Below are 12,772 nucleotides of genomic sequence, written 5' to 3' on the forward strand. Positions count from 1 at the left end.
CCCTCCCCCTGCAGTGGGCGGCCTTGGCTTTTTCCACTCCCCTGCTCAGTGTCCATCCTTCCTTTACAGGCTTCAGCACAGCCAACCTCCCCCGGACTTACACCCCAGGCCCTTCCATCCCTAGCCAGTGTCCCCAGTCCCCATCTGGTCCTTCCTGGGGACTTCACAGGCACCCAGCCTGGCTCTGAAACCAGAGGTGTGTACCTGAGGCCTGTCAGCGCAGCAAGTACTCGGGCTACTCCTGGCACCTGGGCTCCCTCAGTTCAGCCTGGGCCCAGCCAAGAGGGTGGTCAAGATCAAGTTTACTCTCTTGTTGCCATGGGCCACACTGACCTGGAGGCTGAGCTTGAGGACATCCAGCGGCAACTGCAGGACTACCAGACCATGAAGCGGAACCTCTGGTAAGAACCGGAAACACCCCTGCTATCCACCCACACTGTGCACTGCCAGTCCCCCATATACCTCTCAGTCCTGCTCAGGAAGGCCAGGTTGGCCTTACCTGTGGGAAAGAGGACAAAGTTGGCAAGTGGTCAACCCAGTGATTGTGACATGGGACAAAAAGGGCCCAGGAAGACAGGCCCGGGCCCCAGCTGCACACAGTGAATTGCCATGTCTTGCCTGTGGTTTGGGTCTGTAGCACGGGTCCTCCCGGCTGGGGACTCTCACCATGAGTAGCAACCTTAGAGGGACAGGGAGGGTTTCTGCCTGGGCTCACCAAAGTTGCAGTCTGCTGGAAGGTGGAGGCTGGGATAGGTGCTCTCCTCCCTCCACCCAAATCAGAAGTAGCTGTGTGTTTTTCCCCAAGCCTCCACCAAGGGCCCAGCCAGGCAGACAGCAGGCGTCTCACTTCCTCAGGTCCTACCAGCGGCAAGCGAGTAGCTTGCGCCGGTGGCTGGAGCTGAGCCGGGAGGAACCCAAGTCTGAGGACCAGGAAGCAGAGCTGCAGGTGCAAGAACAACTGCAAGAGGTGAGGCCCCAGGCGGTCCTGGGATGGGCTCTGGCTGTGCTGCCTCTCAGCTCGGCCTGTCCCTTCCTGGCCCCCAGGTGGAACTACAGATCCAGCAGCTGGCTGCAGAGCTCCAGGCCCGGCGCCAGCCTATCAGTGCCTGCAGTGCCCGTGTCCAGGCCCTGCGGCAGGCTCTGTGCTAGAGCCATCGCCCCAGGGAGGCCTCAGCCCACCTCCAGGAACAGACTACAAAGCTAAAATGTTTTATTTTTTTATTTCAAAATGTTGCAATTAAATGAATTACTGTTCAGAAGTCTCCCACTTTTCATACAAAAATACTGTGCTACTGATACAGTTGAAAAAGTTCAAATGGCTTCTCCTGCAGGAGAAATTCACAGAGTCCCCAGGAGACGTGAACCTGGCCTTGTCCCCATCATCAGTGGCTTCCTAAGGCCTACACACCTGGGGACAGGTTTTCTAGGCACTGACCCTGCCTCCCCACCCAACCCAATATACCAAGGATCCTCTGCCACCAACAGAAGCCCCTGAATCAATAGCAGCAACTTTCTAGATCTGGGGGAGGGGATATAAGCTCTCCCTGGCCCAGCTCAGCCACCACTGTGCCTGTCCCATTCAAATGGATTCAGTAATCGGTTTTGCCTGCTGAAAAGAACTTGCCAGCTCCAGGTCACTCTCATCAGGGTCTGCAGTGTGCCTCACCATTAGTCACCATCCTCAGAAGACGCTGGCAGTTGGGTGATACATTCAGCCACAAGAGTGAAGACAGCTTTTCCCCATGAGTAGGGTGGAGTGAATTTGGGAACAGAAAGTGGTTGCATTAAAGGCCCTGCTTTGGGACAGGCCCACAGTCAGTGCCAGGAGGCACCCCATGCAGGGTAGACCAAAAGCAGTTATGGGAGGAGCAGCAAGAAGGTACATTACCACTTACCATCTTAAACGGAAACCAGACCAACTGAATGCTTAGCCAGGAGACGTAGGGTCTCCAGTTTATACAACAGAGGTTAAAACCTCCAAAAGGGAATTTGAGATCATCCCGGCACTTAACTTTCTCTTTAGGGTGGGAAGAGGGGATGCAGTAGGTCTAGGGTAGAGTAAGGGCTCTGACTTCCTCATCTGCACCTCTGGGATAGCAGGAACAGAAGTCACCCAGGTCCTGCCTGGTCAGACCCCATGGCCCCGAGAGTCCCCTCTCTGGATAGCCACGGAGGTTCTCCTCAAAGAGACCCCCCTGTTTCTGTTTGGAAAAAATCCCTCTAGCTGAAGCCAGGAAAGTCGCTCTAGAGGGAGCCCAGAGCCTCTCCAAATCGGATTTTCTGTCCCGCTTTCAGCTTGAAGTCGAAGTCCTTGGGGGCCTCGAAGATAAGCACGATGGTGGAACCCAGGTTGAACTCGCCCAGGTGCTCGCCCTTGCGCATGGGGATGCCCTCCTTGTTGGCGTGCGTCACGAAGCTGAAGTCGTTGTAGGAGCCCTTGCTATACTCTGGGCTGTTTGTGTGCAGATCCTGGGGGAGGCCAGGCGCACAGCATGTCAAGACCTTCTCCCTGGACCTTGAACAAACCTCTGCTGCCTGTCCCAAACTCAGCTTGGAAAGGGAGGTGGGGACAGCAATTCAGCCCACAGGCTAGGTCTAACCAGATAATCCCGGACACCAGCTATGAACTGGGCCACTCAGGGACATGGAGGAAGCAGGTCTCTGTTCTCCAGCATGAATGGTGCTGCCAGACCAGCACCCAGGGTGGGCAAGGGGCAGTCACAAACCGACACCAAGAAAGGCAGTGCTGTGGGCGGTGACCACCGCCTCACACACTGGGCCTCCAATCAGCACGCCCCACCCAAGATCAATATTCCCCTTTGGTTCCCAGCAGAAGCAAAGTGCCAGGCTGGAAGGTTAAGTCCTTCCCTCTCCAGCCACCTCCAGAAGGGCAAGTAGCAGCAAGTATGTGTGGAGGGGCTCAGAGCAGGAGCTCAGGGCCCAGTCCTTCCTAGAAATTAGTCATGATGGATCTGGCTGCACAGGAGACAGGGCAGGGGGACCCCAAGTGGCCCAGCCGTTGGGCTTCAGCAGGGTCTGAGCTCTGCTTACCCGATCGAAGTAGATGCGGATGGAGCCCACATTGGTGGCCCCCACGGCTGTCAGCGAAAAGAAGCCATGTTTCCAGTCCCCAGTCAGGACTACCCGCTCATTGTGGCAGAAGAGCTCTTTGATCCAGCGGGCCATGCCGGGATTCACAGACATCAGGGAGCCTGTAGAAACAGGGACACTGTTACTCTCCACCCAACGGAAGGACCAGCTACCCAGAGCCCAGCGTCGCCCTCATGTCATTTCAAATACAGAGTGGGCTGGACCCTCATTTCCCACTCTTGGCCAGACTAAAGCAGTCACCTCCCAGCTTTAGCACCCCAAATCTGCAGCCTGGATCTTTTGACACCTAGAAGCTGAGGACATTCGTCTGGGGCTCACAGGAGTAGCTCTTGGCCACGTGCCAGCCCTGGCTTACCTGGGAAGTGGCGCCGGTGGGACACAGTCCAGTCTGTAGGGGAGTGGAAGCAGTGGTAGTCCCCAGGGGCCAGGTAGATGACGCAGTGGTAGAGCTCGTTTCCTTCTCGGGTGACCAGCTGGTTCTTAAAGGAGCTGCAGGAGGTGTCTGGAGGGGGGCAGACACAAGGGCCAGGTTCTCAGACAAGCACCTGACACAGGGCCTGTGTGCAATCTGGACACAGGGAGGCCCCGAAGCTCTGGGCAGAGTGATTCCAGGCCCAGGGCCCGCTCTCAAGTTCAACAGCCTTCCCAGCATCCCTCCGCAACCCACTCCCAGCCTTCACCCTCTGACCTCCAGCCCTGCCACAACTTGCAGGCCAGGACCCACCTGGTGAGAAAGGCAGGTCCCCTGCAGAGGTACGTGGGCCCAGAAACGACTCCAGTGAGTAGGTGACCCCCTTCACCTGCTCTACCTCACAGTTCTTCACCTGCCCAAAGTTGAGGATTTTCCCATCTGATGGGCTGATCTGGAAGACAAGGAGAGGTTTGCTGCCGGGGAGGGGACACAAGAAGGGAAGGGGACACAAGGCAGGACCTGCTCCTCCCTGGGAGGTACGCCCCTCCTAGGCTGCCCTTGGAGGCTGCTGGGACTGGTTCCCAAAGGCACAGGCAAGATCACGTTTCTGGAGGGAGGAGTGGAAGGCAGGGTCGAGGCTCACCACGCTATGCAGGCCACACACGGGCCGGGCCTGCGGCTTCAATTTGCGACGGAAGAACTCGCTGAGGTTGCGGTAGTGGTGCAGGTCCTCCACGGCAGCCTCCTTCATGTTCACCCCAAAGGTCCAGATGTACAGGCTGTAGACGGGCCCGCGCAGCCAGTGGGGCAGCTCCACCTGGTTGAGGCGGCCCCAGGCCCGTGACAGCAAGCGTGTTGGCACCGATTTGTACAGGGCCACCTGCAGGCCACAGGCAGGCAGATGAGTCAACCACACTTCAAGTCCACTGTCCCCCCACAGCTGCCTCCCACCATGGAGGTCACCTCCAGAGGCCTGGGCACCCCACTGTAGCTTTGTGGTGTGGTTGTTTCTCACTAGGAACCAGACTGAGGCTGCCAAATAGTCTCACAAACGAGTACTGGCTGAGACTGACATAGTAACCTACAACTCAGGTGTTTCAGTTATTTTATACAGAAGTGAACAGCAGCCACCGTAGTCCCTGGATAAAGACTGCCCAGCACAGCCTTACTTCTTGAAGCAGGGGAGGGAGTGTAAATGGATCTGATACCATCACAGACAGGCTGTGGCAGGAGGCAGTGCTGCCTGTGTCCCAGACCACGGAAAGGAGCAGGAGCGCCCTGGGCACACGGGAAAGTCTACAGCCCAAAGTGCATATCCTCGTCCTAACAGGAAGCAGGAAAACACACCTCCTCCTCCCAAAGTCAGAGACTTTGGCATCACACAGATTCACTGTATCACCGTCACCAGGGCCAGACTCAGGGCCTGGATATGCCCTGTAGAGCCCTGCCTGGCCCTCGAGGTGTTCTATGACGGGCCAGTCCACAAAGCTGTCTGCACCTGGGCTCCTCCCTGGAGACACAGGGAATTGGCCCCCTCAGCCAAGCTCTGAGGGCCAGGAGACTCTTCCAGGTGCTGCTGGTGCAGTGGGACCTGCATCTAATTGGCAGCTGCTGCTTGTCTGAACACAACCAAGATATCAAATCCCCAAGGTGTAGAAGTAATTTCACTCCACCTTAAACACCTCGAGGAAGTATCCCAGAGCTCCTCCCAGATGACACCTGTCCACTGGAGCAGCCAAGGCTGCTGTGCAACCCTAGGTCTAATTAGCCAAGGGCCCCTCATGTACCCTTGACCTTTCAAGCCCTCACAACATCCACCTGGGCTCTCCAAGGACCCAGGAGCAAGGTTTTCTCCTTGGGGTCAGCCTGTCCTCCGGAGGACTGCCTGGGGCTCCCAGGTCCCCAAAGGTATCCCCATCCTACAGGGCTCAAACAGGCTCTAGGCTTCCCAAACCACCCTCTGGCATCCAGGAATTAATTTGGATTCTCAAAATCACCTCTAAGGAAATCAAACACCATTTCTGAATGCCTAATGTGGGTTCCCTCCAGAAGCACAGCCCCCAAATGGCGCGAATGCAGACAGAGAGCAGGCAATGAACAGTGAGCCCTCAGTCACCTTCCTGCCACCCACACGGCCACCAACCAGCCCGGCCCTCTCAACCATATTGCCTTTCGACATGATCCTACCAGAGGGCTCAGCCCCCACAGCCATCACCTCTAATCTGACAACTGTCTCCTGGGTCTCAACCTTGGGCTGCCTGGGGGTGGGCCAGGTCAGCAGCCTGTGCACACTTACCCTGCTCACGGGCCTCCATCCCACCCGGCTGAGCGGTCTGAGGGCACCGAAGGGCAGGAGGTAGTAGAGGACCATCAGGGGCCAGGAGCGCAGCTTCAGGGCAGGTCTGGACATGCAGCTCAGCTGTCCCAACCTCCGCCTCAGGGCCAGCTGGGGGAAGTGCAACCTGCAGGGCACATGTCCGTCCATGCCCAGGGTCAGTGGCCAGGGACTGGGAGCCCCCTCCCCACCCTCAGCAAGCTCACTTCTCGATGGAGTCTGTTAGCATTGGCCACGCCCCTCATCCCAACCCCACTCTGAGTTAGAAGCATGGCTGCCTCTGGTCAGCAGACTCACTTCCCAGTCTCCCACCTGCCTGCCAGCTGAGGGGAACATGGGACATCGGCAATGGAGACACAGAGGGTTGGACCCAGCTCCTAACTTCTGAGAGAGAGCAGCTTCTGAACATGGGAGGGGCCCCAGCAAGGTCCTTCAAGGCTAAGCACCACCTGGGCCTAGCACAGGGTCGACAGGTAAGACAGGTGCAGAGCCAGCTTCATAGCCCCCACCCTCCTGGGGTGCCAAGAACATTCTGATCTCCCAGAGCTCCTACCGGCGTAGCAGCACATGGCAGTGGGGAAGCAAATGCTACCACCCAACTGTAGGATCTGGGGAAATCTCTTTACATCTCCAGGCATCTTATTTCCTCATCTGATAAATTAAGTGGTTGGGCCCGACAAGATCACAAAGGAAAAAACACACACACACATCCCTAGCAGCTACTGCTCCCTTCATCTGCATTAGAAACGACCCAGAGATTGGTAGGGGTAGCCTGCCCGCACCCTCAGGCCTTGCAGGTCTGCTGGGGCTACAACCTGACCTAGGGCCCTCCTTTCGGCAAAGGTGGGTGGGCCTTTCCTCAAGTTGTACTAGCCCAAACCTAGTACAATCAGCACAAGCTCAACCTTTCCACCAGAACTCTGACCTCCTAAGGCATATCAGTGAGGCCCAAGTCCCCTTTGTCACATGCCTAAGCACTAGAAAATGCTCCAGAGACCCGAGTGTAGCCAGCAGGAGACCACACTGCCACCCACCATAAGAATGCCCCAGGCCTCGGTTTCCTCATCTGCAAAAAGACTGCATTCAACCGGATAATCTAAGGCTCCCATCTGTGCCTGTGCATGCTCGGAGAAGCTGTGTTCTCTGCCCCTACCTGCTGAACAAACTAAGGAACAAAGAGCCACCTCAGTTGATACTAAAGAAAAAATGGAGAAATGAGCCGATGGCCGGGCCCAATTCAGTGATGGCAACGAAGGTGCTGCATATTCACTGCACCCAGCTCCCTGCATTCATTCTCCCATCCCACCCCATTGTGTTTTAAAAAGGTCCCAAGAGTAGTAGGGGCCGAGCAAAGCCTGAACAGATCACTGCTCCTCACTCCCACTGCCCCCACCACCCTGCTCACTGCAGAAGCACAGGGACCAATCCCTGAAGAGCTGCACAGCACATGTGTAGGGTGGGGGTGCCCAGGGGTGGGGGTGGCGGGCAGCAGTTAAGGTGCAGCACACACATTGGGCCACCAGCCAGATCCGCCTCCCTGAGTACCTGAAGCGGGCTTTCCGACTCAGGCCCCCCCCAGGCCAGGCCCCTCCAACCTCGGGAGCTGATCCCCCAGGACCCTGCGACCACCCTCACCTCGGGGCTGCTGGACGTGAACTCTGACCTTGCGGAGGTCGTGGCGGGGCACAGCGGGGTTAGGAGGCCGCCGGCAGCATCTCACCATTTCGCTGCTCGGAGCTCCGGTCCTCGCCGTGCCTCTGACTGACACATGGTGGGCGGGCTGGGAGGGCGGTGCCAGCACGCTCGCCTTTGTTCCTCCTCCTTCCTCCCTTCCCCCCAGAGGAGCTCCTGTGCTGTCACTGCTTCTCGGTGGCTGGTGGGCTGCTTCCTTGGCTCAGAGGCGCAGGGTAGAGTCAGGGCTATTGCGAAGACAGGCACTGGTCACACATCTGCTCTGGGCCTGCAGCACCAGCCCTGAGCTCAGCCTACTCTGCCCCAAGCTTGGCCACCTGCCTGCTCCAGTGAGCTGATGGCAGGGAGGGGACCAGGCGCCTCTGGGCCCAAGGAGCACAAGTGGGAATCTGAACCCTGCGCTCCAGGCAGGCACCCAGCGTCGCGCTGTCTGCTGCTCAGGCGGCCCCTCCCTTGCCAGGACCTGACCCATTTTCCATTCAGGTGACAAAGTAGCATCTGAGGAATGAGGGAGAGAAAGCGGGAGAGGTGAGACCCTGGGCATCTGACCAACTCTAGCTCTTCCTCACTGCATCCTCTGCCTCAGAGCCCCCAAGCAGGCAGCGACCCCCCAAGGCCTCCTCAGAAGATGAGCACCTAGGTGACCTCAGGGAAAACTGGCATGGAGCTGGGGACAGGCCAGGACTGAAGTCCATATTCACTCCCCCACCCCCACCCCTCATCTCTGCTTAGGAACAGGGACAGCTCTCTGGCCAGGGGCCTGCCTGGCTATCAGGAGGACATGCTGCCTCCACAAAGCCCGTCAGGTCACCTCACAGATAACAGGGAAGGAGGAGAGCAAACATTCCATGGCTGTTGCTGTCTCAGCCCCAGGAGTCAAAGCCCCAGGGAGGATGCCCCACTAGCCAGGCCTCCAATTCCAGCTATAGGATGGCAGGAGGCAGGCGCCTGGCCATCTTTACTTGAAGAAACGCAGCCCCAGAGTGGCTCTGAAGGCAGAGAACTGACCCAGCCAGGACCCAACATGGCCAACACGCTGTGACCAGAAAGAAGCCCCAACTCCTATGTGGCTCTACCACACAAGTGGAATGGTCTGACACCCAGCAGCCCCCTCAGCCATAGAGGTGAAAACACCAGCCTAGCACCTGCCTAGGGGCTGGATACCCCAGTGTGCAGGGGCCTATGGGACCCAGGACAAGGCCACCTAAGGTCTAGACATAAGCAGAGATTTCTGCCCTGACCCAAGAAGGTGGCAAGGCTTGGCCCACCGAGACCAGGGTGAGTCCAGACCACTCCAGCAGGTTCATCTTCCTAAGCCACTGGTCTTGATGAGTGGCAGGGACAGCTCACTGTGGGTGGGCCAGACAGGAGGGTGCCCAGCTCACCCACCAGGCCTCACCTACAAATAGATGAACATATAAGCTTCCTCCAGCTCCAAGGGCCAGGCCACCAGCCCCATGGACACCCTGCTCCAGGTCCTGCTGACCTCCTGGTAACAGTTCCACCTACGATGGTTAGGTTGCCTCAATCACACCACCCATGTGCTGAGCAAACCCTCCACCCCTCCCCAGTAGGCCTGGGCCCCACGCTGCTCCCTAGAGGAACAAGCCCAAAGGGGTGACGGGCAGTCAGAGTTGAGTCTGGTGCTTGGCTCCCAGGACAAGGCCTTCTCCCTGCCTCTAGAAACTAGAAAACTCAGACTGAGCGCACATCTAGAATTCTTGGTGGGGGCCAGTGAGGCCTCGTGGGAGGGAAAGGGAACCCCCACTTCCTCCTGCCAGTTTTCCTCACTTTCCTACTATGCAGGATGGCGACTACTGCGGCATGCTGTCAAAAAGGCATACTCAGGAACCCACAGACAAACCCAGCTTGGCCTGAAGCCTAGGGGTCCTCAAAGCCAATGCACACACTTGCACTTCATTCTCTCTCCCCCAGGGCCTCTGGCCCAGGGGCTTGGCCAGGTAGCCAGTGGGGCAGGGCAGACCCTCCTCACCACACACACAGTAGAGGGAGCTCAAGAGGGACCAGCCCAAGGAGCTGCTGTCCTGGAGACTAGGAACTGCCCTAAGGGGCCAGGCTGGGGTCCTTAGCCACTCAGTCCCATCTCTGCCACTCTTCTACCACCTCTTCTAAACGGGACACTGAGACCGGGCTGTCAAGCTTCTTCCACATCACCATCCATGGGCCCCAAAAGGTCCTCAGGGAGCAGACATGGATTCGGTTGTCCCCCAGGAAATGAGGCTGGCACCATCTGTCCAGCTCACAGCTGGATAGAGGCAAGGGGGTCCCAGGAGGTCACTTCTCACTTTCTCAGCTAGCAGCGCTCGAGCCCTCCCCATCCGCCCATCTCGGAGACCCCTTTCCATCCCAACCTGTGACAGCCCTTGGAGCCCAAGCCGGAGTTTCTCTCCCTTCAGCTCCCTGAGTGTGACTAGGGTGCCCAGGCCAGACGAGGTAGTTGCAAGGAAAGCTCCTGAAGCAGGGAAGTATGGACACCTTCCTTCCCTCCTGAGAGTCTCAAAAACACTGTGGAGATGAGTTTGGGGTTGTGACCAGTCATTACAAGGCCTAAGGGCCAGCCACATAGAACATGAAAACTCAGAGTAGATTTGGTGGGGGACAGGGACAGTCTGGTTACTGCAATCCTGGCTGCCTTCCCACACCTGAGAGCAGGGAAAGGCCTTGCTTCTTGGAATGGCCATTCCCCTTGCTCCCCACCTGCAGTCTTGGATCACAGCAGTGACCAAAGCCCAGAATGACTCTGCTCTGAAACCCCCTGCCTCAGTTCCGTGCAAGAGCTCGATGCAGCCTCACCTCCCTTTCTGCTCTGGGGGGACAGATGTTTGTTCCACCGGGAAGAAGGGACAGGGCTGAGGTGTCAGTTTTTAAAGGGGAGCCCAAACCTAGGGGCAGTGGCTGCCCCTGTGAGTAGACCAATGGGGGTTAGGAGGAGTCACCTTTGTCAAAACATACTGTTCTGGAGGTTTACGCGTGGAGTGATGCTGCGACGCCCCCACTCATCTCTCACTAACCAGGATGAAAGGAACAGTCCCCCCCTCAGTGGAATGGAATGTTCCGCCTGAAGTGGATCTATCCGGGCCAGTTACCAGTTACTGGGGGGCACGTGTGGGCACCGGTCTGGTTCTCAGACCCTGGTAGATTCACGTTTGAGTCCTGGCAAGACCAGAAAGGCAGTGAGGAAGTGAGGCTCTCTGCTGGGGTTCAGCCTAAGACCACCAGAGAATTTGCTCCTGCTCCCTGAAATCTCACGGGGTGCCAGGGTCAGCAGAAGCCTAAGCAGAAACCCCAGGGCCCCCACAGCATGTGCCCAGCAGCCTGACTTTCTGGGCACACCCACCCTGGAGGGCAGGGCTGCTTTCTGCCCCACCTCCCCTTGAACCGAGGCAGATTTGTCCGGGCAGGGCCACCACCTCTCCCTCCCCCGTATTCCTGGGCTAGAAGCAGACAAAGCTTCACAAGTAGGGAACATAGAAAAGGAATCTCTCCAGCGAAACAGGTAAGCCATCTTGGGGAAGCCTGGGCAAGAGAAGAGGAAGCAAAGAGATGGGCCCAAGGATACCTTTCAAGCTGGCTCTTGAGGAGGCCCAGGGAAGGGTGGGCGGAGGTGGGGACAGGACTCTCCCAAAGGAAAGGAACCTCCTCCAGCAATCCCTGGTGCCAGCAGGTAATGGGGTGAAGGGCAGCAAGTCACCCCCTCCCCGGCCCTCGGAGGTGACATGGTGATATGTATTAGCACCTCCAGGTTCCAATGAGGAACAGTGCCACCTCCCTCCCCCTCTGGCACCTGCCCCGGGCCCTTTTGGCAGCACTGAGAAAATCAGTTAGAGCTCTCAGCCTTGGCGGCCGAGCAGCCGCACCCCCACCCCCTTTTCCCCAGCAGGGCCGGCACTTCCCTTTTCCCCAGCCCTAAAGCCAGGAGATGCTACAAGACGTGGAGGAAGTGAGCTCATCCAGCCTGCCCCGTGACCGCCATGTGGGGCCGGGAGAAGCCCACAACTTGGTCTAGACTGTAGGGTGGGCTCCTCGCACCAGGGCCTCAGGCTCTAAGCTGTAAAGGCAGGGGGCTGGATGGCCCTCCTGAACCTAAAAGCCACCTCTCAGGCTAGACAGGCAGGGCCCAAGGAGCCCAGCTCACTCACCGGCAGGTGGCCCCGTCTCAATCGGCTTCCTGGCGCAGCGGACTCCGGGAGGTGCCGCTCGTCCGCGGAAGCCTTGGGTTGGCGGGCGGAGGCTCGGGCTCCAGCCACTCAGACTGCCAGGGCGGGGGCAGGAGGGCGGACACTAAGCAAGGGAGCTTTGCTCCGCCCTCCAGCCCCGCTCGCCCTGGGGGCCCCTTTAAGAGAGAAGAAGGGAACAGCCCCCTGGCGACCAGGGACTTCCCCAGAGATGGCTCCCACCTTCTGGGCTGGGAGCTGTCTGTCCGCAGCAGGGGCTGCTGCATGATTACCGCTCCCCCTCCGGGCAGGCTCAGGCCTCCAGGTGGTGGCAGGCTTCTCTAGACTGAGCAAATGGCCACCTGCAGCCACCTTTTCTGGCCCTCCAAGCGACAGAAGGTATCTAATATCTAAGTCCTTGCTCCTTCCCATAACCCATCCAGAAGACAGAGGCTCCCCCAGCCATACACCCTGTCCCACTTCCTCTCCTCCAGGCAGACACAGCCCTGATGTACAAAATCCCCTGACATAAAAATTTTCCTGTGCTGACCAGCAAACAAGATTCATGGGGCAAGGCTCGCCCCTGGGCCCAGCACGCAGGATAAAGAACCTGTATGGTGATTCTGTGCCCTGTCTTTCTGCCCTACTAGAGAGCAGAGGCCCAGCCTGCAGGGTCAGCACCCTAGCCCCATACCCCCCATCTCAACATAGGATGGAATGAACCAGCTTAACATTTTTCAGGAGGGGGAGGATCTGACAGGGAACACTATTCAACCAAAGAAAGAGTGCAATTCAGGAGCCTGGTTACTCTGTGCAGGTCATGCCCCAGGGCAGCACGCCACCCACTGGTCAGACTGCCTCAGATTGCTCTTGGCTATTCAACAAGGAACCAACCCCAGCTTCTGACCACCGAGCACTTAGTTCCTATAGCAACACTCAGAACAGGAAGAGAGCCTACAGGCTTGTGAAGGGATGGGCAGCTGGGCCAGGGCAGCCTGGAAAGGACAAAATGGAGTACAGAGACAGCCCACACACCTGTCCTCATCT

At 57.9% G+C, this 12,772-nt stretch overlaps 2 protein-coding genes across 8 annotated transcripts in view; one reads left to right on the forward strand and one right to left on the reverse strand.

Annotated features, from left to right (window-relative positions):
• The window catches only part of SFI1 (SFI1 centrin binding protein), a 66,587-nt gene extending 65,331 nt beyond the window's left edge, over window positions 1–1,256 (forward strand). Inside the window, 3 exon segments of the mRNA XM_039862036.1 lie at window positions 70–401; window positions 856–967; window positions 1,045–1,256. Coding sequence (XP_039717970.1) covers window positions 70–401; window positions 856–967; window positions 1,045–1,149 — 549 coding nt within the window. The 3' untranslated portion in view covers window positions 1,150–1,256.
• The window catches only part of PISD (phosphatidylserine decarboxylase), a 44,361-nt gene that overhangs the window by 6,888 nt on the left and 24,701 nt on the right, over window positions 1–12,772 (reverse strand). The window contains exons 4-11 of one of the 7 annotated variants that reach the window (XM_039862054.1): window positions 11,711–11,823; window positions 7,579–7,777; window positions 5,820–5,985; window positions 4,167–4,340; window positions 3,836–3,974; window positions 3,467–3,613; window positions 3,052–3,212; window positions 1,205–2,469 (exon numbers count right to left, since the gene is read on the reverse strand). In XM_039862054.1, coding sequence (XP_039717988.1) covers window positions 2,245–2,469; window positions 3,052–3,212; window positions 3,467–3,613; window positions 3,836–3,974; window positions 4,167–4,340; window positions 5,820–5,985; window positions 7,579–7,777; window positions 11,711–11,823 — 1,324 coding nt within the window. In that variant the 3' untranslated portion in view covers window positions 1,205–2,244. Of the gene's footprint in view, window positions 1–1,204; window positions 2,470–3,051; window positions 3,213–3,466; window positions 3,614–3,835; window positions 3,975–4,166; window positions 4,404–5,819; window positions 5,986–7,578; window positions 7,778–11,710; window positions 11,824–12,772 lie in introns of those variants that run through there. The other 6 variants (XM_039862052.1, XM_039862053.1, XM_039862055.1 and 3 more) reach the window with 6 other exon arrangements.

Source organism: Pteropus medius, unplaced genomic scaffold (genome assembly GCF_902729225.1).
Source record: "Pteropus medius unplaced genomic scaffold, Ma_sr-lr_union100, whole genome shotgun sequence".
Taxonomy (NCBI): domain Eukaryota; kingdom Metazoa; phylum Chordata; class Mammalia; order Chiroptera; family Pteropodidae; genus Pteropus; species Pteropus medius.